Source organism: Hippocampus comes, unplaced genomic scaffold (assembly GCF_001891065.2).
Source record: "Hippocampus comes isolate QL1 unplaced genomic scaffold, H_comes_QL1_v1.1 scaffold16, whole genome shotgun sequence".
Classification (NCBI taxonomy): domain Eukaryota; kingdom Metazoa; phylum Chordata; class Actinopteri; order Syngnathiformes; family Syngnathidae; genus Hippocampus; species Hippocampus comes.
In genome coordinates this window covers 304,994-331,095 of record NW_017806168.1, presented here as the reverse complement: position 1 = coordinate 331,095, position 26,102 = coordinate 304,994, and the positions used below count along the sequence as shown (strand labels likewise).

The window sequence follows — 26,102 nt, the reverse complement described above, 5'->3', positions numbered from 1 at the left end:
CCCCACGACCCCCACCACCTTTCGGGATCGGTAGGTCCATGCTGCAAATAACAAGGATGCAAGTTGGCTTACAAACAGGAAATGCTTAATGCGACCAATAATACCATTGCGTAATCATTCATTAAAACTCTCAAGATATCACTGTTAAAAATCAGCTGATGTGCTAAACCCATTCATGCCCCCTGTAACCAGATAACACGGTAAGCTGTGCACTGCAGTAACCGCTGTCCCTAAAAGGGTGAAATACTTTCCATGTCAACAACAATAAGGTCAGAATATTGTCATGAAGAATATTTATCAATAAAAGTATTGCTTAAAAAGCACACAAATACAGATGACTTCAAATTTCTAAATCCAGTCGTACCTCTACTTACGAACGTCTCTTCGTACGAAATTTTCAAGTTACGAAACGCCTCACCAGGAAAATATTGCCTCTTGTTACGAAAGAAATTTCAAGATACGAAAGGTAAAAATACAGTACAGTATAGGCTACTAGTCGCAGCTCCGAATTTCCTGAACGCAACATACTTATAGCTGCTCTGCCATTGGCTATTACTGAGCATCATCCTGGCATCCCATTGGCTAAGAGGGACTTCTTCCGTATGAGTCTGTGTGTGTAGATAGATAGATATGTGTCGATGCAGCGTCGCTGTCATTCGCCCCTCAGGCCCTGAGACATTCCGATAGTTTTACGTAAATGTCCCCAGAATCACCCAGAAAAAGTGTTCACCAGTCGGGCAATCGCTCACTATGATGATGTTTGCCTTGGACATTTTCAAAGGATTGATATAAGCCGACAAAAGCAAACGTCCTTGGATCAGTTCTTTACAAAACGACAGGCAAAAAACACTTCTGAGAGAGAACATGAAGAGGGCAAAAAACGAAAACGCAGTAAAAACTTAAACGACCATCATTTTTATTCTTGACTCTATTCTTTGTTTTTTTACAGTATGCACAACTGTCATTTATTGTGCAATAATGTAATTGTTACATATTTTGATGCATTTGTATGCTTTAGAAAACATTTATATCTGAATTTTGGGGGGGCTGGGAACAAATTAGGGCATTTACATGGAAAACGCGTCTCTACTTACAAACTTTTCTAGTTAAGAAATTTCTTGCAGAACCAATTAATTTCGTAAGCCGAGGTACCACTGTAATTGGATTATATAATTAGACAAAATTGTCTTCAAATAAAGTAAAAGTGTTCTATATAAACTGGGAATGATGGGAACGTAGCCAAGCAGTGAAGCACCGAACACGCTAACAGACATCATCCACAAAAAAAAAAAAAAGTGTCGCCACAGCAACAGGAACCATGCCCGATTGATCTCAGCATGACTCGGCAGATGCTGGAAAATGCCGTCAGAATAAAAGACACCCTCTCTTAATCGCACGGCAGGAGGGATTAAGCATTCAAATCGACTTCAAAGTGCATACACAAAAATGAATACGCATAAATAGACGCTTTGGAAAAAAAAATTCAACAAAAACGCAAGCTCGTGACATTCCAAAAGTGCCATCACGCAACCGTCCACTTGCAACATACATTTTCGCAGATGCACGCATTTTACTGGATGAAACCATGACATGTGTGTGTGTGTGTGTGTGTGTGTGTGTGTGTGTGTGTGTGTGTGTGTGTGTGTGTGTGTGTGTGATTGTCTTGAAGAGGCTGTGAAAGTCAGTCAAGATTCCCAACATAGCCACACAAATGCAGGTACTCCTTTTAAAAAAAAAAAAAAAAAGTCTGCACAGCCCAGTTCAAATGTTTGCTTTGTGTGATATGAAAAAAAAATAATTTGTCACTTTTTTCATGTCAAAATAAAATTAAATATATTTTTAAACTTGTATATTGCATATGACCACTTGATTAAAATATATTTTAAAACATTTAATTCCTTTTTTTTTAAACTACAAAATGTAGGGTTTTTTTTTCGCTCACACTATGATGCATTTTAACCTAAAATTATTTTTTTCATCATCACTTTTTCCACATAACATTACAACTTGCCTTTATGTTTTGTCTTTAACCCTTTCATGCACCATGATTTCATGATTAGCCGTCCACTGTAGTAACCGCTGTCCCTGAAAGGGTTAACATAAAATGTAAATTTTCCCTTCAACAATTTTTTTTAAGTGTAAAACTACATTCTTCCATTATTACAACTTTATATGTTTAAAAAAAGACATTTTTACTTTCCAACTCATGTTAAATGAGATTTATCCATCAAACGAAGTATAAATCTATTTCTTCACTTACATTATGACTCGCGTAAAATTACAATTTTCATCTTCAAATTATGACTCTCCACATCAAAATTTTATAATTTTTTTTTCTTTCCACACAAAACGTTTGAGGTCAAATCACTGCAAATTTTTGGGTGGCCATTTCATCTTTACATTTTCTCTTTCTTTCTTTCTTGAGTCATAATGTTCCTGATTTTTTTTCCTCACGTAAAATTCAAAAGTAACCCCGTGACCCGTACAACTCAATTGAAAAGCCTACTAGAACATCTAAAGTTTATTTGGAGTCACGCGTGGGAACGTGGTGCCAAACATAAATACAGAACCCAATGACACGCAAATGATATTCAGCCTACATTTAATGGAATATACTTCAAAGACAAGATATTTAACGTTCAAACTGATAGGTTTGATTGCGTTTAGCTAATATTAATTTGGAATTTTACGGTCTCAATTTCATTCGGAATTTGTACATTTACCTGCAACAAAAATACTTCACTGGTTGTATCGTGTTGGTGTGGACATGGGCCTGATGAAGCTTGAGATGATTTTTTTTTTTTTTCGAGCGGCAAATGTCCATGCAAAGAGAAACATTAGCGCACGTGAGAGCTGGTAAATAATAAAGAAAGAAAAGTGAGGCATGCTAAATGATTTATTCGCCAGGCCGGCTTCCCCATTAGACATGCTGGACTTGTCACGCTCGTAAAACGTTGGCAACTTCCGCCGCGGCTTCAGCACATGCGTTCTATGTGTTTGAAGCTTTTGATGCTTTATTATTTAGACTGAGCTGACGCCAAGCAGTCAGCTCAAAAACATCTCGTCGCGTGAAAGATAATTCAGTTGAGTCGAACATTTACGGACCGGAGGCAATCAGTGTACATACTTACAATATGGAATTTTTATTGCAACTTAATGTCCAAAATATGACTTTATTTCAATAAAATGTGTGCATTAAAGGTGAAATGAACCCCCCAAAAAATTCTCTTTACAATATGTTCTATGCGCCTCCACTAGTGTCAATCAACGCAGCATTCTGATTAATATTGCGTTTGTGGAATATGAGTCAAGCAAAAAAAAAAAAAAAAAAAAACGCCCCTTTTCACTGGGCGGCCATTACGCCACTTGCTTTTGCAAAACATGCAAAGTTGTCACCATCCTGTCATGTAATGATGTCATACTACAAGTCTCTCTCAGCATTTCCACGTTGGAGTCTGACTTTCTCCGTTAAACGGCTAACAGCTCTGGTCCGCCAAAAGGGTGCAACAGGCAAGGCGGGTAAAGGTCAAAAGGTCAAAAGTGGCGGTGCGCGCGCGGATACCTCTGCTTGCGTCCGGCATGAATCCGGAAGAGACCTCGCTTTTTTGCAAGGACTTGACTGGAGGAGGAGACACACAAGGCAGAGTGGGTGAGGAGGGAGAGGAGGGTGTGTAGGGGTGGGGGGGTGCGGGGGCGCTGTGTGGTGGGGAGGAGGCAGGTGAGGTGGCAAGTCAGGGACTGGGGGAGTCTCAATATTCCAAATAGTCTTAAAACTGCCAAATGTACACTGGTTAGCCACTTCATTAGGTACACCTGCCCTGTACAAACAGATTTAAATTTTTATCAGCTTTTTACTTCTTCCGACTGCTTTTCAAATGTGCAATTTAACTCGATTTTCATTTTGTTTGTTTTGATTTCATTATTTACAAATACAAAGTTCGCAATTCAATTTCATTCCTATTTGTCCCCCCAACAGGTGAAAAGTTGTCTTTTCCCCCCCTTTAATTGAAGTCTTGCATTGGATCTGTTCTCCAGGCGTATCTAATGTTTTGTCCAACGACGGCAGTTTTTAGAGAATGGAGATGCTTGGTGAGTCGTCAGTTTTGGGACCAGCAGAGGGTGGTGGAGCATGCAGGGCACCTCAAGTGTACATCAGTCAACAACAACAACAACAATTCCTCCACATATCGGCAGTAACTTCCGTGACTATTCTTCTGCAGTTCATCAACAACACGTTTGGCAATCAAAACGCGCCAATGCCCGGCGCCCTTAAATTGAAGCTGAGGACGTGAAGCACAAACCTGCGCGGCTCTTCGGCCCTCCTGAGGACGGACGGGGACAAGAAGGGGTGCAATTGGGTGGGTGTCATGATGGTGGCCACAAAGAGAAAAAAAGGGGAAGAAGAGTGAAAAGTGGTGAGGATAATGATTATGAAGATGATCATGAAGAGGAACACAAAAAGATGGGGAGACATGCGGCGTCACTGCAAAAACCTCAACTGAACCAAGATTGAAGATCTCAAATTAAATTCCTTGTTTGTTCCTCACCCCAAGCCCAATTTTTTCAGCGTACGAGTTATACACAGGAAAAAAAGTGGGCTTAAAAAATAAGGGGGAGAACGTCGTGAAATAAGCAATATATGACTTAATTTAAATTAAATTATCTGCCAAAAGAGCAGAACATTTTCACCTCGACACATAAAGAACAATATATGCTACCTGCACAAAAAGAAATGTTATGCTACCTACACCAAAGCTATAAATGCTACCTAGACAACTCAACTCAGCGATATTTATACAGCAATCATCACTGCATACAAAGTGCATACAAGTGCAACCTTAACATTAATCAACAAAGACATTTAAAAAAAATATATATATATATAGAAATAAAAAGTTCAAGACCATTGGCTTTATATACAGCACCAGGGGACACAAATCAGCAAGATGGGATGTACAAGGGCCACTGAGACCAAACGCCATAACTTCTGTTTTTATTCCACATGACAAAAGTGGCCTGAAGGAGAAAACGTCCTTGTTGCTCAGCGGGGACATAGATCTCGCTGCCAGGAAATACCATGTTTTCTTACAATGGGGCAGCATTGAAAACCACAGGGACCCAAAATTGAACCCTGTGGAACACCATATGACAGTGGGGCAGAATGAAACTCAGAGCAATCAAGGCTCACACAAAAAACTTCTGTCTGCCAAACAGGCTCTAAACCACGAATGCCCACCTGGCACTGGGAACGAGCCAACACAATACTGTGGTCCTCCAAGTGAAATCTACGCTCCCAAACTAAGCGAAATACTGTAACATGCTACTGCACGTCCCATTCAGAATCACAATTTACCTGAACTGACTTACTGTACAACTACTGATAAAACCTCAAAACAAGTATCAAACTGTTCTTTTGGCAGATCATTTTGCTTTCAATAAAATTTTCCTCATTTGATATATTTCGCATTTTAATGTTTTTTTTAATTTTTGAGTTCAGTTTTTGCAGTGCATACAACACAGTTAGTGCGTTAATTCGCTGTTAGACGCACGGCAACACACAAGCTCGGCTGTGTGTGTGTGTGTGTGTGTGTGTGTGTGTGTGTGTGTGTGGGTGTGTGTCCCTGTCACGTGGGCAGTGGTGCGAGGTGCGTACCTGTCCCCCGACATATAGGGGGCGCTGTAGGGCCGCAGCCCTGACAGCGGCATGTGGTTGAAGTTGGCGCTGTATGGCGGCGGCGGCGCCTTCTTGCTGGCATTCCGCTGCCGCTGGAGGTGACTGAACAGTAGTGTCAGTTCTCTGACGGCCACGTGCACAAAATAAACATAATACATGACAAATTCAACAAAATGACAAAAAAACAAAACTAAAAAAAAACACACACAACAGGGAATGCAGAAGGCAAAAGCAAAACACGCAAAAAGGCCAAAATCAGGGTCCCAGTGCTCTAAAGGAGATGCACAACAGAGAAGATGCAGCGTGGAACCACAAAATGCTCAATGGTGGTTACGCAGTTCAAAATTGAGTTTGCAAAAAGCCACGCTCACAAATTTTCATGATCTTAACTCGTGTGGTAATTCAAAAATCCAAATTCGCTGAAAGAGTCACTTGGTCACCCAGTATCATGCTTGTTAATGAAAAAAATTACATCTGTTGAAGTCTTTTTTAAACTAAATTTATGCTCACAAGATTTCTCCTGCTTTTTATGTCAATTTATGTCTAAACTGTGAATGGCTGGCAAGCAGTTCAGGGTGTACCCCACCAACTGCCTGGAGATTGGTCACCTAATCTGAAGGTTTTTTGTTAACTAAATTCGTGCTACCATCTTTTTGTTATCTGAATTAATGTCTCTACATTTTCATATCCAAAGTCGTGTTGTCATTGCATTTTCGTTACCTAGATTGACACATTTTTGTGATGCAAAGTTGGAATCACAGCTGTTATCTGAATTTGAAATCCATTTTTTTTGTTGTCCAAATCCACATTTTGATTATTTTCTCAGTTTCGTTTTTTTTTTTACCTAATTTTGCGTCGACAGTCATGCACGAATGTTTTAGCTGAATTTGTGCTCATTTCTGTTACTTAAAGCTCACTACTTTTTGTGACTTAAATTTTTGCTCACGAGATTGTTTTTTGCATAATTTCCAACACTTTAAACATGAGTGGTAAAAATAGCCCAATTTGGGTAAGATACAAAAAGATACATACCCAATTTTGTATTATTGATTGAACCCCAAAACTTTGATCAGATGAATCACCCTCAAAATAATCACATTTTTGGAACCCTGTTTTTGTTTTTTTTTTTTTTTTGGGGGGGGGTTGATACAAAGCAACCCAATTTTTTGGGGGTTGTTTGTTTGACCCAACCTTTTGAGTTCATTGAGTAACAAAATGTCTTTATGCCCCGGTTCGGGTTATTTTTGATCGGACAATTTTTAGAGTGTAAGTGAAGTCCCAAGTGAAGATTTATTAGGTGTTTCTCTGTGGTTCCTCTCCTTTAAAGCAAATTACTGAAATGAATGGGGGGAGGCGGGGGGTAGCACAATGTCAGAAAGTAAATCAAATAGAGAATCAAATGGTGGTGTCATCGGGAAATAATTTAGTTATGAGGGAGGAGATCATTCAAAGCATAAGTCAGAGGGGCGGGATGTACTGTATATGTACACTATATGTACCAGAATATATATGTGTGTGTGTGTGTGTGTGTGTGTGTGTGTGTGTGTGGGTGTGTGTGTGTGTGTGTGTGTGTGTGTGTGTGTGTGTGTGTTTTCGAGCGCGGCGGCTAACGCTACTACACGTGTGCGTCTAACAAACGCGTCCAAAACACGCGATCAGCGGCAGTGGCGAGCCAGCCAGGACAGGTGGCAAGCATTACCTGAAGGAAGGCAGCATGCTGTCGTAGAAGTACCAGGTGGCCGTCAGGTACGAGTGCTTGGCGTCGGTCGAGTAGAGACGCCACGCGGCCTGGTTAAAACACGTTAACATATTTACACGCAACACGCGATACAGTGAAGCGGGCTAAGTTCATTGTTGTGGGTTTTGCAGATGGTACCTGGATGAGGTTGGCGGCGGGCATGCGTCGCTTCTCAAAGTGCTTCTGGCGGTGCTGCTCCTGAACCTTCAAGGCAAAGCCTGAGCCCAAAATTCCCTAAAAAAAAAAAAAAAAAAAGAATGAAGGAAAGGATTGATAGGGTGGAGGACAAATAGGAAGACAGTAACCATCAAATAACACGAGTCAGACTGACAGCAGGCAGGGCAAAGAAGGAGACGCCCAAGAGAGCAAAACCAGCTGCCAGCAGACGACCCTGCCAAGTGCGAGGGATCTTGTCGCCGTAACCGATGGTGGTCAACGTTATCTGAAAAAATACATACAGCACATTAAAAAAAAAATTGTCATGTTATTTGAAAAATACATAACATAAAAAAATAACAAATACAAGAGTGATTGTATATATTTATCATGACAGATAATATAAAAAAATATTATGTGTGCATATATACGTAGATTTTGTTTTATGTAATTTATTTCATTTTTTTCAAGGGAGAAAAAAAAAGAAATAATGCACCAAAAAACAAGAAATACAAGAAATCATAGAAGCAGAATTGACATTTGGCTTTAAAACATGACACGACCAAAATAAAATAAAATCACAAATATTACTGTTTGAATGCACTTTTAATTACCGTAATTTCTGGACCGTAGCCCGCCCTGGATTAGAGGCCGCCCCTGTGTATAAGCCGCAGGTTCCCATATTGTAACATGAGATATTTACAAAGAAAGACGGTACACAGGCGGCCGTTAGAAAAGTCTTTATATAAGCCGCTTCATGAAATAAGCCGCAGAGTTGAAAGCGTGTGACAAAAGTCGCGGCTTATAGTCCGGAAATCACGGTAATTAAATTTAAATATATTCAACCCTTGTGCGGTTAACCGCTTTTTTTTTTCTTTTTTTTATGCGTTTAGTGGAATATGACATACACACACGCAGCTCTTGTGTTGCCTCTCACGTGTACCAAATAACGTGATCGGCCTCCAAAAAAGCGGGCACGCTACTCACAATGCCCCACCAGAGGGAGTCTGCATAGTTGCTGAAGTCAGTATTGTCCTTCTCGGCCAAGTAGACCAGGAAAGAGGAGAAGATGAGCACCAGGAAGCCGATGTACCACGCCGTGATCAGCTCCTGCGAGAACGACAGGAAGTGAGTGAGCTCGGCCATCCATCATCGCCGGCGGAACGCCACGCTCATCACTTTCCGACGCCGAGGCGTGCCGCCGCGCTTTTCTTCCTCCTCAGCACAAACGCCCGGATGCCAAATGAGCCTTCCAGTGGACTTTGGCCTTGGTAATCACAAAATGGACGCTCATCGCTAATTCTTGAGCTTTTATCTCATTACGTTGCCATTAGGAATTTCGGACAACGCGATTATCGTATCATTAGCGTTCATGATCGGGACCCTGATCTCTCATTTCAGAAATATTAACGCCACAGATGTATGTGCCACCCTATGCGAATGGAAATCGCAATTGCCGCGGTGAACGTGTCACCTTGCTGTGAGCGTAGACGACAGATCCCAGCAACTTCCACGTGCCGCCCCGCCGGTCCATGCGCACCATGCGTAGAATCTGCAGGAAGCGCATGCTGCGCAGCGCCGATGTAGCGAAGATGTTGCCCTGCGTGCCCGCTGCGATCACCGCCAGCGACGCCACAAACACGATAAAGTCTGACGAGGAAGGAGTGCACAAAAGAGACGAGGGAATTCAAATGGGCGACCAAACGAGGATTTTTTTCCCCAAGATTCTCTGAGGGGCTCCTGACCGATGACGCAGAAGGGCTTGCGAGCGAAACGCAGCCGTCCCTGCCAGCCGCGATATCGGCAACAGCATCCCGCCGCCCAGATCCTGATGAAGTACTCCAGGCCAAACACCACAATCATCACAAACTCCTGCCAAACAGGACACAAGAACAAAATGAAGTGAAATTATTTCCACAGCAATGTATCCCAAAACACGAGGTCAAGAAACATAGGCCCAAAGCGTGCGGTGAGACGATTTTGAAGAGGAAAACGTCAAACGGGATAGCACAGAGCGAACGGAGTATCGTTTCCGCAAGCTAACAATGTTAGCATGCGGTATTTTGTTGTTTACATGCTTGCGTTTTGTGGAACTCTTATTTTTGTAGCTTGCGCGCGTTTAAATGTGAACCAAGAAATGTAGCTCTCACCCTGCGGCGCTTTAAATGGGGATTTTAACCGCGGAATGGATACTATTACGATTTATCGTCTTATTTTCACACACCTGACGCTTCGGCCCTTGATGCGGCGGGAAAACGAGGCGTGGACGAAAGTGATGAATGGCGAGGTGGGAGGAGCTCGAGAGGGGATTGAAGGCCGTCGGCCATTAAGAGGCCACGTCACGGCAGCCGGTAGGGAGGATTATTATGGGATGGCTATTAGGATTAGTGGACGGTGGCTGAGATTTCCTGCTCTGGACAGCACCTGAATCCCCCGCGCTGCTTAGTCGGCGCTCTGCAAACAATCACCGTGCTTGACTGTGTGTGTGTGTGTGTGTGTGTGCGTGCGCAAGCGTCACGCACCTTTTTTTAAGGTTAACTTCAAGCTTTTTCAAGCAGTTTCCACTGCAGATGCTAAGCTTTTAATCTTGCAACTGTGCTTAACCAGGAGTCATATCGAAATATGGATGTATATTTCGAAAAAATACAATTTCATTTTTCAAAGATCCGATGACTGTATTCTGTCACGAAATCTTGATTTTTATTTTATTTTTTTTTTCACAACGAACAGGCTCTCCTTAACCAGGAGTCATATCGAAATATGGATGTATATCTCGAAAAAATACAATTTCATTTTTAAAAGATCCGATGACTGTATAATGTAACGAAATCTTGATTTTTATTTGATTTTTTTTTTTCACAACGAACAGGCTCTTCTGGGAGAAGAACTGATTATATTTCAATTCCAAAATAAAGAATGATATTTTATTGTTATTGTCAAAAGAATAATTTCATTTTTTTTAAGGTTATTTCACATTCCAACCACACATAACTTTTGTTTCAAGAAAAAGATCCGATGACTGTATAATGTAACGAAATCTTGATTTTTATTTGATTTTTTTTTTTCACAACGAACAGGCTCTTCTGGGAGAAGAACTGATTATATTTCAATTCCAAAATAAAGAATGATATTTTATTGTTATTGTCAAAAGAATAATTTCATTTTTTTTAAGGTTATTTCACATTCCAACCACACATAACTTTTGTTTCAAGGATATATTGGAAAATAAAGAATTTATTTTTCAAGTACACTAGGAAACCTTAATGTGTGTGCGTGTGCATGTGTGTGCGTGTGCGTGTGTGTGTGTGTTACCAGTATGAAGAGACCCTGGTTGGCAACCCCCTGGTGTTCGGGGATGGTGGAGAAGACAGACAGCACCAAGCAGCTGAACACCAGCAGAAAGCTGAAACACACAAGATAACAACAATGACACAATAATAATAATAATAATAATCCAAAGAGTCTTTGTCGTTGTGAAAAGTGCTTGAATGAAGTAATGGCCACTTCAGGTGGAGACTAAAACATGGCATAAATTTTGCTTCCATTACGTGGTCCACTTGGCGGCTCGCTGGCGTTCATGTAAACAACAAGACAGCAGCTGAGAGGTTTTTTTTTTTCTTTTCCCCCTTTCATTCCGACACTTTTTGATCCTCCGCGTGACGCTTGCTGGAAGGCCGTTTTGCCGCGGTGGAAAGTTTGCATTGCGGCCCAGCTGGCGGCAGCCTCAAGCGCACGAAAAGTTTGACAAAGTAAAAGGAAAACATTGAAAACAAGCAGCAACCATAAGACAACAATCAAATCAACAATACAATTAAGAAGAAAGTAAAATATGAAATCATCAAGGAAATTTCAAATAAACCCGATAAGAAAAAAGCAAAATTAAATAATAGTAATGATAGAAAAATGAACAATTTTAAATCATGAAAATATCAGCGTCGATGAGAAAATGTAATCAAAATTATTACAAATTAAAAATTTTATTCCAATTATTAAATCTAAAAGAATACGAAAGTACGAGTGTAATTTGGTTTACTTTTCATCAAAGCATTTTTCGAGTGTATCATATGTGCTGTACATATTTTGTATTGCTGCAATTTTATCCGTCGAGTATTGACTTTTGAAGCTGACATGTGGCCGTGAGGTTTAACAACAAAGTTTCGCAAATGCAATTTGGCTACCTGATTGCTTAATGGACGCCGGCGAGGAAGGGGGCGAGGCAGGCTTTTATCGCCATTTTGCTGTCAGCAGCCATAAGCCGCTCTCACGTTACCCCGCGAAAATATTCCTGCCGGATAACGAGACATTAACCAGCACGTGTGCAGGGTTGATTCAATCACCCGTGAATGATGAACGCGCTAAATACTCAAGTAGGGGAGCTCGTGTGAGCAAGGAGAGAGGAACGCAGCCTGTGTGAAAGGGGATTGCGGGACAGGATGGGGGTGTTTTAACACTCACTTCTCCAGCCCGCTTGGGCTGAAAGCGGCGGTGGCCGCAATATTCCGCTTTTGCTCTTTTGTGAAGGCACTCGTATGCCAACTTTGTGAAAACGTTGCGTGAAAGGGGCTTCAAAAAAAGGACGATGCCATTTTACCCAGCCTGGAAAAGCTAACTTTTTTTTCACCCAAAGAAATGGGAGGATGGGTGGTAATTCTGGATCTTCCGTTATACATAATCACAACAGCTGCAGCTGTTGTGATGTGCAGACCCTGATGTAAAAAGACTGTGTGAAAGGGGTTTTATGAAAGACATCATTATTCGACTTGATTTCCATGACACTACTGAGTTTAAATAACAATGACAAGAAATACAGCAGACAAAGCTGACCCAGTAAATGACCTTATTCGGAGATAGAATCAGTCGCAACAGAGACAGGATGCTGAGTGTGTATGTAAGGGGAATCCCGCACTTCTGCAACAGTAGCGTGAGGTTTAACACCCACTTGTCTCTACCTGTGAAAGCAAGTGCCACTGATCCCCTCTTATTCTTGACCATTAGAAGCGCACAGGAGCAGCATATGCTGCGTTGGCTGTGTGAAAGGCACAGGAAGATAAATGCCATATCTTGTGATTCAAGATCTTTGCGCAAAAGGGGCTCTGGTGATGATGACAATGTGCATATGGACGCCGCAAACAGGAAGCAGACAAGCAACTGTTGAGCGCGAAACGCACGGGCGCAAACAACAACAGAGCGAGGGCACACGTAGCCCCTGTGTCAGTGCACCTAAGAAAAGGTGAAAAAAAACAAATCCCCCCCAAAAAATGACAACACTAACAAAAAATATGAAACGCTAAGTGCTCCCCCACCAAAATGCTGACTAAGCGATCCAGAGGCTCAAGTGCTCGAGTGCCCCCCTCCACCTACCCATGCCCCCCTCCCTCCCAGGAAGATGGAGAGGAAGTAGGAGGAGGAGGAGGAGGGTGAAAGGGGGGTGTTATGTTTGTTTGCTGACATGACTAAGAAAAAAAAAAGTATTTGTTTTCCCGGGAGCTCCCCTCAATCCGATCAATTATTTATTTGCATGAGAAGGTGCAACATGGGCATTTTGCATCACGGCATGGCCGAAACAAGCTACATGCTAACCGATAGCCAAACGGCTCGCTGCTGCGTATCAAAGGTACAGACACAAAATAGAAGTTGACCAGATAATTTTATGCCATCACTGGTAGTAATCGGAGCTGCAGCTGAGCGAGAGTGATGCCTGCGTGTGAAGTGAATGCCGCCATGTCGGGATGTGGTGTCAAGTTGGACGCCAAATAGTATAAGAAAGGCTCCGTGTAAAAAAAAAAAAAAATCCTCTTCAGTTCTGTGAAACGTTCGTGTGGAAGGGTCTTCCCTGTCTGTAGAAGCCGTCGCCGACTTTTTTGCTAGTTTCTCTGTGAAAGGCACAGGTGGATCAAAACCTGCTCTTCATTTACAACTCTGATGGTAGAAACTTTTTCACAAACTGCGTGAAAAAGGCTGTCGCTATTGTTTTCGTGCCGTGAGATGTTTTCTTACGGCGCATTGCTGGTTAAAATGTCAGCGGCGGGTGGTCTCCCCCCCCACCACCCTCCACCCCCCCTAATTGGCTGCCTGCCCCAAACAATACGGCAGATAAATGTCAGCGACGCTTTCAGCTTTGTCGCTGACACTCGCATGACAGCATTTGTGTCCGTGTGTGAAAGCATTTCATTCCAAGCTCACGTGGCTCTACAATCACTGAAAATAAAGCCCCTTTCACGCACTTTGATCCGCCTTTTTACACAGAATTAATTACACCACAATTTTAGAGGCAATTTGAAAAGGGGTGCACATACTGAAATGAATTTCAGCCCCTTTTACGTAGTTTCTGCAAAATTGGCACATCAGAGCCTGAAAATGCAAGTTCCACTTTTTCGACAAAACCCCGCTAAGCTGCCACAACGACTGCTTTCAACACGACAGGGCAGGATAAATATTAAAACTCATACCCCTGTGCCAGTTTGGTGAAATACCTTAACACACGCTGCGTCCCGTTTCCGATACGACCACAGAAGGTAGAAAAATTGTTGGGTTAACTTTGTCACTGCTGCTGCTGTTTCTACAGAAAACAAGAAACAGAAAATAGGCAGGAAATTCCAGATTTCCCGACATCACCCCTTTCACACTGCCCATCCAAAGCTGTGCCACCTTTTTTATCAAGGAGATCAATTGGATAAATGAACCTACTATGCAAAATATGAATGTATTCATGTTCATACAACTTAATTAATATTCGACTCATTATTACAGTGGTAAAAAGCAAATTGAAATCAGGGATGGCTTGATGCATCTCTGAATGCAATTTTGACGCCGATTTCAAAAATGTCTTTTTACGAGCAAGTCAGCCTTTTTCATTTTTCGTTTGAAGTTTGACTGATAACAAAAAAAAACAAAACAATCATTTAATTATTTATCAACAGAAGTCTATGAAAGACTTTTATTTTGTTTTTAAAGGACATTTCTTGTTTACGATTCCAAAATGGATTAATGAATTAAATTAAACGAATGTACAAGTTGTTTCAGATTTCTGTTGTTTTATTACATTTTTTGTTCTTAAATACTTTGTGCATACATCTTTACATTCAATTTCAAAGTGTATTTACAGACACATGGTGTGTTGTAATAATAATCGGAAGAAGCAGAATCATAAAAAGATGATGCTGATTGGGTCGTTGGGCCAAAAAAAAAAAAAAAGGCATTTTGAGCGTGCGGAATTACGGATGCTCGTTAACATTTTCTGTTGACACTTTCCAGGGATACACGCAAGCATGCGTGTAAACACGCACATTTGCCCAATGTGCACCTGCCAATCTGGACACACACACACACACACACACACACACACACACACACACACACACACACACACACACATTCTCATGGGTACACCCTCACCCTCTTGTGCAAATGTACTCACACATACACTGTCTCACGCTCCACACACGCCCTCGCAGACTCTCCTATTTTCATCTTTTCACACACACACAGAATCACAAAGGCACACATCCAGATTCACTCTCACACATACACTCTCATACATTTGCACTTAGATTCACACTTGCACAGTTTCACTCCACACACGCGCGCACGCACGCACGCACACGCTTTGCCATGCTCTCACACATTTTCACACAGTATCACAAATGTACACATCCAAATTCACTCTCACACATACACTCTCACACATTTGCACTTACATTCACACTCAGACACACACTCACACGCTTTTGCATGCTTTCAAACATTTTCACACAGTATCACAAAGGCACACATCCAGATTCATTCTTACACATTTGCACTTAGGTTCACACTCACATGGTCTCACCACACACACACACACACACACACACACACACGCTTTCGCATGCTCTCACACATTTTCACACACAGTAACACAAAGGCACTCCAGATTCACTCTCAAACATACATTCTCACACATTTGTACTTACGTTCACACTCTCTCACACACACACGCACACGCACACACACAAACATACACATTTGCGCATTCAGCCTCTCTCTCACTCATATGCACACACACACACACACACACACACACCCACACACACACACACACACACACACACACACACACACACACACTTACGGACACTCGCTCTCCTACACGCACGCTCAAATTCACAGTCACTTAACACACACAACCAGACACACTGACACACTATCACTCAGAGACATACACTCACACTCTCACTCTCGCACACAGACAGACAAACAGACACGCACGCGGCAGGCCAGGCAGACCTTATAAATACCGTCCCCGCGCATTGTGATTGTTTTTCAGTCCAGTCGCCATGGTGCCGCTTCCTGGCGTGTTTACAGTGAGCGCCGCCATAAATTAAGGCCATCTCAACAACACTTAAGCACGTGGGCGCAGAGCGGCCCAGGCGCTTGGACCGAGGCCTTCGGCTTCGCAGGACGCACAAACAAAACGACTCTAAAAGGCCAGCAAGGCGGACGCCACCTCTTGATGGAAGCTTACGGAAAAAAAAAAAAATGCACTCTAATGGAAGCCCTTGTGTGCGTGCATGTGTGTGTGTGTGTGTGTATGTGAGAGACAAACATGCTGACGCAGAAATACAGCATGGCACGCTTTTCCCCACAAAGTCAAATAGTGCGAGCGCTTACGCGGTGCAGCGGTTTGTGTCATCCTACTCGCAGAGCGGTGGAAACAACAAACAAACACAATGTTCACACAACACAGGAGCACGTTCCAAAAATTTTAATCCGACCTTCTGGCCCAAAAAGTCAAGTAAGTTAACATAAGTGTGACCGCAGTGATCCAAGCCTCTGGGTGAAGGCCCAGGACTTTGTGCCGGGAAAGGTGATTCATGGTGAGTCACAGAAGTTTGGAGGAGAATTTGGAATTCGCATGTTCTAAATTTCCGAAATATGGTGGAATTTACATTCATTTTAGGCAAACTTTACTCCTAACCCTTAACCTGACCCTTACAAAGCCCACCCTAACCCTGGCCACATTTCTGTGAAGTTTCCCGTTAATCTTGAGCTGCTGAATCAGCACTTCCTGTCTTGAGGACTTCCCAAACATCTCCATCGACTGACAATTATTTGTGTTCTTTATTAGCAGACCGCTTCTGTCACCGAGCGCTGTGAACTAGCACAAAACACTTGAGGACGAGCAGTTCCGCCTAAACAGGTCTGAAGTGGCATAGGTGGCGATCGACTCATTGCCTACGTAAACAAACTGGAAGCTCGACTGCGGGCACGCGACGTCACCAGCCGGCCTTCCTGTCACTGTTCCGAGTAAAAGCATTCCGTCTGTTACCGGTTCGCCGCTCTATTCGTCACCGCTGCAACTTTGGCGGGGATGTGGGTGGTGATGCTTAATCGGAGGGGGTGGGGTGACTGATTTAAAGTAAGTGTGAGAACCAAAATGCGTAGAGCTGGAAGGAGAGAAAACTCCCAGAACAGCTGAGAGCTGGCGTGTGAAGAGAAAGTAGGGAATGTTGATCATCCGGGCCAGAACTGCCACCTCGGGGCCTAAGTCTTTCAATGTTGGAGTTACTAGGAACCCTCGCAACAAGACACAAGCTTCGGTGGAAGCCATTTTGGGGGCAGACTTATGCATCGACTTTTCCATGAGGCAATCTGGAGTTTTCCATCATGTTAGGCCAGGGGTCGGCAACCCAAAATGTTGAAAGAGCCAGATTGGACCAAAAAAACCCCAAAAAAACAAATATGTATGGAGCCGCAAAAAACTAAAAGCCTTATCATGAAGGCAACACATGCTGTATGTATCTATATTAGCGATATTTGCCTACTATCAACATGACTAAGTTGGCTACAACTAAACAAGCATTCATGATAAAAAAAAAAAAAAAATTCCCCTGCAGTTCATCCTGTAGAGCAGGGCTGCCCAAACTTTTTTGACGGAAGATCTACTTTTCGATCAACCAACCGCCCGCGATCGACCCGTTACGGCACACGCACGCAATAGAAACGTGTCGCAGGCTATGACGCAAATCCTCGTTGACGAAATGTTGAAATGTAATATTTATTCGACACATTTTTACAGCATTGGAAAACATTAATAATGTTTGTCCTCTTACAGACACCATATTAAAACAAAAACTATATTTCCCTCCCCCATCTTTTTCCATTTTCAAACGTTTTTGAAAAAGTTCCAGGGAGCCACTAGGGCGGCGCTAAAGAGCCGCATGCGGCTTTCGAGCCGCAGGTTGCCGACCCCCGTGTTAGGCATTCTTCTAAGGACGAGAAATGAATAGTCGCAGAGGAACACGGTACAAAAAAAAAAAATAAAAATAACTGACCACCAGACTTCTTTAACCCTTTCAGGGACAGCGGTCACGACAGTGGACAGTTTATCATGTTATCAAGTTACAGGGTGCATGAAAGAGGTAAGGAAATTGAAAAATCCCAAGGTGGACCAATGCAATATGTACAGGACAGTCTTTTACGGGATACTGAATTCTATTTATAATTTCATCTGTATCTGGAGAACCTCAAAATTGTTTCCTGATGAGAACGCAAGGGGCCATATTTTTTTTTCTTCTCGCAGCAAGTAGGGTAGGTTGGATTGTCTTTCCTAGTGCCCAGTTCAATCATGTACGGGCGGATCATTCCGCAAGCAGCAGGCATGACATAACTCTGACAGAACAAACTTGACCCAATCCTAGCCTCAACTAACAAAAGCTTCATCCATCCCAACCATAAAATCAATCTAACCAACTTGACGCCAAAGACATTCTTCACAGAGTCCAAAAACTGCAGATGCAACAGAGGAAGGGGAGACTCCCGGTCTTGGATGGAGTGCGGGGCAAACGCCACGGTATTCTTGGCCCGCCTTGACCGAAAATCTCATCACATAAAGGCATATTGCCGCAGATTAAGGGGGGGCGTCCACCACCGGCAGATTGAGTGCCTCGCAGGAGGTTCAAGGTCTCCACGAGACACTTTTTGCCCCTGAAAGGAGTGAGGGGGCCGAAACGTCAACAGCGCGGCGACTTGGCAACATTGGCGTCCCTGGAAAACTTTCTTCGAATTTCATGTGCTCATAAATCAGCCTCTGGAATTCTCGCAAGATCTGTTCTTGACAGCCTTTAATCCCGTCATAAGATGGACTGGATGTGTGCGGAGACATTTTAGGGCACAGGTGTCAAACTCAAGGCCCGGGGGCCAGATCTGGCCCGCCACATCATTTTATGTGGCCCGCAAAAGCAAATCAAACACGTCAACTTCCATGCTGCTTGCTAAAATCTCGACCAAATTTTTAAATTCTCATATGTAATCAATAATGACTTTTTTATATGGTTTCAGTAATTCAGTTATAATGGCCCTCCAAGGGAAACGGTAACTAAAATGTGGCCCACGCCAAAATGACTTTGACACACCTGTTTTAGGGGGTGGGGGGGGGGGGGCTCGATAATGCTAGCCGAAAATAAATTCATTATTATAATACAGTCAAACCTCGGTTTTCGTCCATAATCCGTTCCAGAAGGCTGTTCGAAAACCAAAACCACGCTCTTTTAAAAAAAAAAAAAAGTTTATTGAACACGTCTGCTCACAATGGAAAGCGACACAAGGAAGCGTCCCTTCCTCGTCTACACGAGGAAGCGTCATTTCCTCGCGTAAGGAAGGCGAGAAGAGTCAACTGGTGCATTCAAGTGCGCTCAGTTTGCTCGAGAACTGAAATTTGTTCGTCATCCGAGGCATAACAAACTCGAAATTTTTGGTCAAAAACCGAATTGGTCGAGAACAGAGACGTTCGAAAACCGAGGTTTGACTGTATGTTATTATGACTTAAAATAATAAAATAAAATCATGCGTCAGTTTTTGGTCACTGCGTTTGAGTATAGCTGTGTTGTGCTAGCTCCAACATATGACCAGTTTGTTTTAGTTTTTTTGTTGTAAACATGAAACACACAAAAAAAATTATCATTTCTCACAAAATCTAAAAAAATAAATAAAAATATCTAGCATATTTTGTTGTTGCAAGTTAGAACTGACATTTCGCGCGGTTTCCTGATTATTTCAAACACCTGCGAGAACATCTGAAGTCTATTTGATGTTACTAACGGGCCCATTTAAATGTCGGCAGGTGTGCGTTGACTCCCGTGAGATTGAATGTCATTGTTTCATTCCAAACAAAGCCAGATACCGACGTCCCCTCCGATAAGAATTCATTTGTCCATATTCCACTCACCAAAAAAAAATAATAATTTGAGTTTTTCCGAGTAAATTCTCCCCAAAACACTTTATGCATTTTACTTGGCACAGAATTAAAACCAAAGCTTTGGAGAGGGCGCGAGACGGCGAGGTAGAAAGGGAGGATGGAGGAGGGAGGGTCAATGAGAGTGGGAAGCCCGGCTAATGAGAGATCCAGGAAGGGCAAGCGAGCAAGAGAAAGTGAGAGAGGGAAAGAGAGAGAGAGTGAGAGAGAAAGAGTAAAGGCATGGAGCTCATAAAGGATTGTTAATGGAGCAGAATTTACACCGGCCGCTGACATACAACATACACATACAATTAAAATATGCCCAGTTTAAAAAACACAAATCCACAAAAGAAAAATAAATACCCCCCCCGCCCCCCCACCACACACACGAAAACGTCAATTTGTGACATCATCATTCAGCCTGTGAAGTTGAGCGCATTTTGCTGACTTGGCCAGAAGCAAAAATAGAAGACACACTGACGTCAAGCAGAACGCTTGAAATGGAGGCAACAACGTTAGGGACATTTTTTTTGTCAGCTTTTGGCATATTTTGATATATTGGGAATTAGAAAATGCACCTTTTTTTTGTTTGTAATTTTTGGGATATTAATTCCTTTTATTATTCATTTTATCTTTTTTCTCAGTTTTTAAATGACTTTTTTATGTACATCTTGATTTGTTGATTCATTTAAACATTTTCATTATTCAATCATTTTCAGCATTTTGTAGGTATTTTTCCCCTTTGTGTTTGTGTTAAATTATGTATTTAATTGTTTTTCATATTATAAAATTCACTTTTATGAATAATCAATTTAATGTTTTACTTGCTTTGAGTTTTATTTATATTTATTTTTTTATCATTTTTAAAAAATATTATTATTTTTTTTGCTATTTTATTTAATACTAAAATTCCATTTTTACTGTTTGTGTTGGTTTATGTTTATTCATTAATTTATTTCTATTATTTTATTAGGTTTGTATTATTTATATTTTTCCAGCATTATGTTTAAATTTTTATTATTACTTTTTTCCCATTTAAACTGTTGAATTTATTTTTTCATCTTTTTGCTACCGATTTTTTTTCTTACTCTAAAACTAGCCCGCAACAATTAAATTCAGCCTGTTGTATTTGAAGAGCTTGGTGATTGTTCCTCTCCAAAAAGTGAAGAGCATGAAAGCATTTGTATGCGCACGCCAGCATTAGAAATGTTAACTCGAAACCCCTTTCACACGAGCAACGGTCCCGCGGAGGGGCCACGGCGCTCTGTTGACACTTTCTCCCAGCTCATCTATAAATACGACGACTTTCGGCTCAAGCTTTCCTAAGCACACACACACACACACACACACACACACACACGCACGCACACACGCACACACACACAGTAGCTCGAGGGAGTCTGGGCCATAAAAGGTGACGGGATGTTTTCCTGCATGGAGCCAAAGACTGAAGCTGACTTACAGCCCACAAAATAATTTTGTGGTCTTCCAAAGACGTCAAATTTTGTGCAGTCGTTCTTCAACGACTACACAGCCTCGTAATGCTGAGAACCAGAAGCAAACCTTGCTCCATATTAACACGGCAGCAAGGTTAAAAGTCGCCATTAATAATAATACTTGGACTGCACATCTTGCCTCAATCAATAATTCATAGCTCGCTCTATTTCCACCCATCAATCAATCACAAGACGACGACTCGCTTCTCATCCACGGCGGCGCTTTTACGAGTATGACTGGATTTCCAAAGACGTGATGTCGCTTTTTGGAGGGGGATAGTCGGGACGGATTTAGCCTGGCGTCTCGCGGTCAGTGAAGGCCCAAAGGGGGTGGGGGGGGGGGCATGTGACACGCTATATACAGCCCTGGGTGAGGGGTCAAAGGTGAAGACAAACAATCCCTCAAGAGTATTTTATTTTTGATATTCGGGGGATTTAAACTTGATACGGTGGATATAAAAAGTCAACACACCCCTGCTCAAATGCCAGGTTTTTATGACATTCAAAATAATCATAAATAAATCATGTCACGACTGATAAAGACAAAGTCAACTGAAATGCTTACAAGAACAGCTGCAGTTGATTTGCTGGCAGGTGTTTGCCGAGTCCCTTTTACCTTTAGCTTGAATGTGATTGGTTCAGTCTGAATGAACACAGCCAAATCTCCAGCTACAAGAGGGTGTGCACACTTACGCAAACACACTCTTAATTTTTACTCCTGCAACTTGAGAGGTTTTTTTCTGTTGAGTTATATTGGTGATCCTAATGATTTGAAATGATTTGTCTTGGTTTTATTTTCTTGGTTGGACTTTAAGAAACTTTTACAAGATGCTCCAGGATTAATAGGTGAATAAAAAACGTTGCTGTTTTTCAGAATTTAAAAAAAAAAAAAAAAAATCATAGCTCAACCAAAATACAAATGATAATCCTGCAACGCCATGACATTTTTTATTTTATTGCGCCTTTAAAATTTTTCAGAAGTAAAAACTTTTAGTCACGACAAAGGATGTTTTTGTTTGTTTTACTTTTTTATTACAACTTCATACGTATGAATGATGTTCTGGCAATGCCATGACATCCTAGCTTTTTTGTTTTACAATATCGCCTTTGAAATTTTTTTTTTTAATTAAAAAAAAAATAATAATAATAATCGGGTTATGACAAAAAGCAGCTCACCCTGTTTTGAATTTGAAAATGTTGACCTCTAATTGGATGCTTACTCCAGTAAATGCCATGACATCACTGCTTCTCATTTCACATTTTCGCCTTTCCCAAGTCAAAAGTTCAGATCTAAATGTTCCGAGACGCCTCGCTGCAAACTGAAGACAGATTAAAGGACCACGGGACGTTAGCGCTACGCGCCTCCACAGTAGCATGCGGTTCAATTCAATTAGCAAAGATCAAAGCCGCCTTAAAGGGGGGGTGGGGGGCTTTGTTATGAAGAGCACCCCCCAAGCACCACGTGGTTCCGACACGACTTGACAGAAATCTCAAAACACACTTCCCTGGCATGTGAAACCGGATCGGGACGGGCGAGTACATGCCGCGTCGTCGGGCTCGCAAAAGCAAGTCTGGGATTTCCCTGCGAAATAAAAGCACCGTGGCATCAGCGAAGGCGGCAGCTGCGCGCGGAAAATGCACGGCACGGTCCAGGGAGTGTCCGCATATGAACGGCGGGTCCGCGTCATGTGCCGAGCGAGCAGCCGGACCGAGGACAACTGTTGCCCTGCCCTGGCAAAGACAAACCAACGCTGACACACTTTATAAATAAGCGGCGAGTGACCTTTGACTTTAGCCGGCGCTCCGCGGCCGCGCTGATGCGGCATTCTTCATTTGACAAGGACAATAAAAAGACGACTCGCAAACAACTTTATCGTCCGCATACTGACTCAGGTCCTGACTTTGTCACTGTTGACATACAGTACGCAACATTCGCACTGCAGGGTATGACATCTAATTCGGATTTTTTTGTTAAATGCAAGATTTTTATGTACAGTAGTCATTCACAGTACAAATGCAACTTAGAATGTATCGTGTATTAATGTAACTGCATATAATGTTGAGTTTTGATGATGTATAGCGTATTTGTCAGACTTAGTCATACTTTTTTTTTTTGTCATAATTTGGCTGGCCTCGTTGAGAACTGTACATATGAAAATTGAAGGTCGGAGTCGAACCCGAAATCCATGTTCCCGGTTGGATTCAAAACTGCCACTTCTTTTTCTTTTGTGTTTAAAATAGCTTACATGAAGGTGTTGCGAATGCACCCAAAGTATTTGCCACTCGCTAATAGAAAGTAGTAGAAGAAAGGGAAGATGAAGAAATGGAAGAGGAAGAAAAAGTCATGGCAACTGTGTGAGATGTACAGCCAGCACGCTAGTTTAGCATGCGGCATCCACCGCAACAAGGATTTATTGATTACAGCACTTAAAGGCAAAATAAACCAAACAAGATTCTACCTTTGGCCACAATGTCACGCGGGATTCTAGTTCGGGTAAGTCATTTTAAACTTAAAAAACTTTTGCCTAGTAGGAAGTTTAAGTTTCAAATCCAAACTGGAACTCGTTTGCTCTGTCGACACGATAAAGAAACGGGAATTTTGGGTGCGAGTCCGAGGTCTATTGTTCTTGGTCTTTCTTTTTATAAAATCAGTTTCTCGAAAAAACATGACTTATGGTCGAATGAGAATTATATATATATATATATTTTCTTCTTCATGATACATTTTTTGAGTGGTGCGTCTTATACTTCGGAGCAATTTATAGTTCAGAAAATCCGGGAAGCATCAGCCACAAATCCGATTCATATCCACATACCAAATTGGAAAATTTGAATTGTGCTTTTTACACTGATGTGTAAAAGTCAGATATATGTCACATACTCTCACGAAAAAAAAAAAAAAGTCGGAATTGACCTGCAGTGCCGATTTAGCCATAGTGGAGCAGACATTGACCAAACGACTTTCACGCAAATGCTATCAAAGGAAAAAAAATCTCTGTTGCGTCAGAAATTTCACAAAAGACTTGAACTCGATCTGAAGCGGAATTAGCATTTTGTCATGATTTGATAATCCAATGTTATTGTAGTCGGTTATAATGTCAAAAAAAAAAAGCCTAGTCAAAATTGATTAATCTGTGCCAACAATGTTTTTGTTCAGCACAACGTGAACAAATTATTAAAAATATCGACCGGTTTCATTTTTGAGTGTCATAATATCGGGATATGTTGTATCGTACAACTTCTACGATGTTGAACATGTGGGCTGTTACTATTCCGAACCAAACCCTGTTTTTTATGGTAGGCTGTGAATCATGGCTGATGTCGAGATGAACTGATTTTAATCTTCAAAATTACCCCCCCCCCCCAAGTGATTTCATTAAGTGGAAATTGAACAGCGGAGCTCCTGCGGAGATGACGCATGGCTGACACGCCGCCTGCTTAATTGGAAGATACATCAAACAGCTGATCCGACCACACGTGACTTTTTTTGCTTTGTTTTGTACTTTTTTTTTTTTTTTAAAGTGAAAAAAGGAGACTCACATGAAGACGTGGTAGATAAAGGCCCATCCACGCGGGCGCTCTAGCACGTTGTACAAGTAGTTCTGGAGCTTGCGGAAGCGCTTGCTGGTCTGGGACGCACCGGCGCGGGGGCCAGGGGCCCCGGGTAGCGGCGTGCCCAGAAGCCCGGTGCGGTGCGACGGCAAGCCGCGCTCAGGGGTGGACGGCTCGCTGCGTTCCGTGTGCACGGCGGTGAGCGCCACGAACTCAACCCGCCGCTCGTCACCGGCGGGCGGCGGCGGCAGCGGCGGCGCCAGCATTCCGACGCCGCCGTTGTTGGACGGGCTCCCCAACATCAACCTCTCCGGGGCGCCAAGTTTGGATCCATCCCGAAACGCTCCGCACGCCAAAGCAAAACACACACAAAAAAAAAAAAAAAAACACGTGAAGGTTTGTTTGGATTTTCTTTCCAACTACTTTAAGTCAAGTTACGGTCGCAAAGGGAAGCGTCCGGACACGCGAAGCGTGACCTGCAAACTTCATGGTGGTGGCTGGTACGGAGCTGGTGGCGCTCGCTTTCGAGCCAGTGGGCGTCTAGGCCAGGTGGAGGAGGAGGTAGGAAGGAGGGTCGCGCGCACGCCGAAAAGCCGTTGCTCCGCCTGTGCCCTTGGAGCGCGCGCGCGTCGAGATGCGCACGTCTTCGTGCACGCACTCAAGTCATTCCACCGAATCACAGATGGGGCAATGAATTTGGGCATTAAAAAAAAAAAGTTTCAAGTTAAAACTACGGAAGCGTATTGCATTCACTAGAGGAAAAAAAATAGCCGTTTTTTCTGAGTAATTTTGAAGGAGGATCCAGAAGTGTTTTTGTTTTAAATATATATTTTTGTCAGTTTCTGTTTTTCAAAGTTTGTTTTGTGGATTTTTTTTACTATATATCGGATATTTTTTCTGTTTTTCGCAACAGTTTTTTCTGCTTTTGGGGAATAGTTATTTTTTTAGAAATATAGTTTATTTAAAATAATGTGCTGTGATTTTTTTTTTGGGCGGGGGGGGTGCTTGTTTAGTGGAATTTTTTTTTACTATATATAGGATATTTTTTCTGTTTTTCGCAACATTTTTTTCTGCTTTGGGGGAATAGTTATTTTTTTAGAAAAATAGTTTATTTAAAATAATGTCCTGTGATTTTTTTTGGGCGGGGGGGTTGGGGGTGGGGGGGTGCTTGGGGTTCACCAAAAGTAGATTTCAGTCGCTACTGTAACCATTGAAGTTCCTGCTGTGTCCATTTGGCCAGTAAATTACTTTCAACAACGACCTTTGCTACGCCAA

The 26,102-nt window shown here is 42.2% G+C and overlaps 1 protein-coding gene across 4 annotated transcripts in view; it reads right to left on the bottom strand.

Annotated features, from left to right (window-relative positions):
• Nucleotides 1-25,667, bottom strand: part of kcnq4 (potassium voltage-gated channel subfamily Q member 4) — a 51,114-nt gene extending 25,447 nt beyond the window's left edge. The window contains exons 1-11 of one of the 4 annotated variants that reach the window (XM_019895987.1): nucleotides 24,816-25,666; nucleotides 10,881-10,971; nucleotides 9,314-9,440; nucleotides 9,043-9,218; nucleotides 8,556-8,678; nucleotides 7,744-7,854; nucleotides 7,551-7,646; nucleotides 7,374-7,462; nucleotides 5,654-5,797; nucleotides 4,302-4,322; nucleotides 3,563-3,619 (exon numbers count right to left, since the gene is read on the bottom strand). In XM_019895987.1, the coding sequence (XP_019751546.1) occupies nucleotides 3,563-3,619; nucleotides 4,302-4,322; nucleotides 5,654-5,797; nucleotides 7,374-7,462; nucleotides 7,551-7,646; nucleotides 7,744-7,854; nucleotides 8,556-8,678; nucleotides 9,043-9,218; nucleotides 9,314-9,440; nucleotides 10,881-10,971; nucleotides 24,816-25,129 (1,349 nt within the window). In that variant the 5' untranslated portion in view covers nucleotides 25,130-25,666. Of the gene's footprint in view, nucleotides 1-3,562; nucleotides 3,620-4,301; nucleotides 4,323-5,653; nucleotides 5,798-7,373; nucleotides 7,463-7,550; nucleotides 7,647-7,743; nucleotides 7,855-8,555; nucleotides 8,679-9,042; nucleotides 9,219-9,313; nucleotides 9,441-10,880; nucleotides 10,972-24,815 lie in introns of all 4 variants that reach the window. The other 3 variants (XM_019895989.1, XM_019895990.1, XM_019895991.1) reach the window with 3 other exon arrangements.
• Nucleotides 25,668-26,102: the final 435 nt, after the last annotated feature.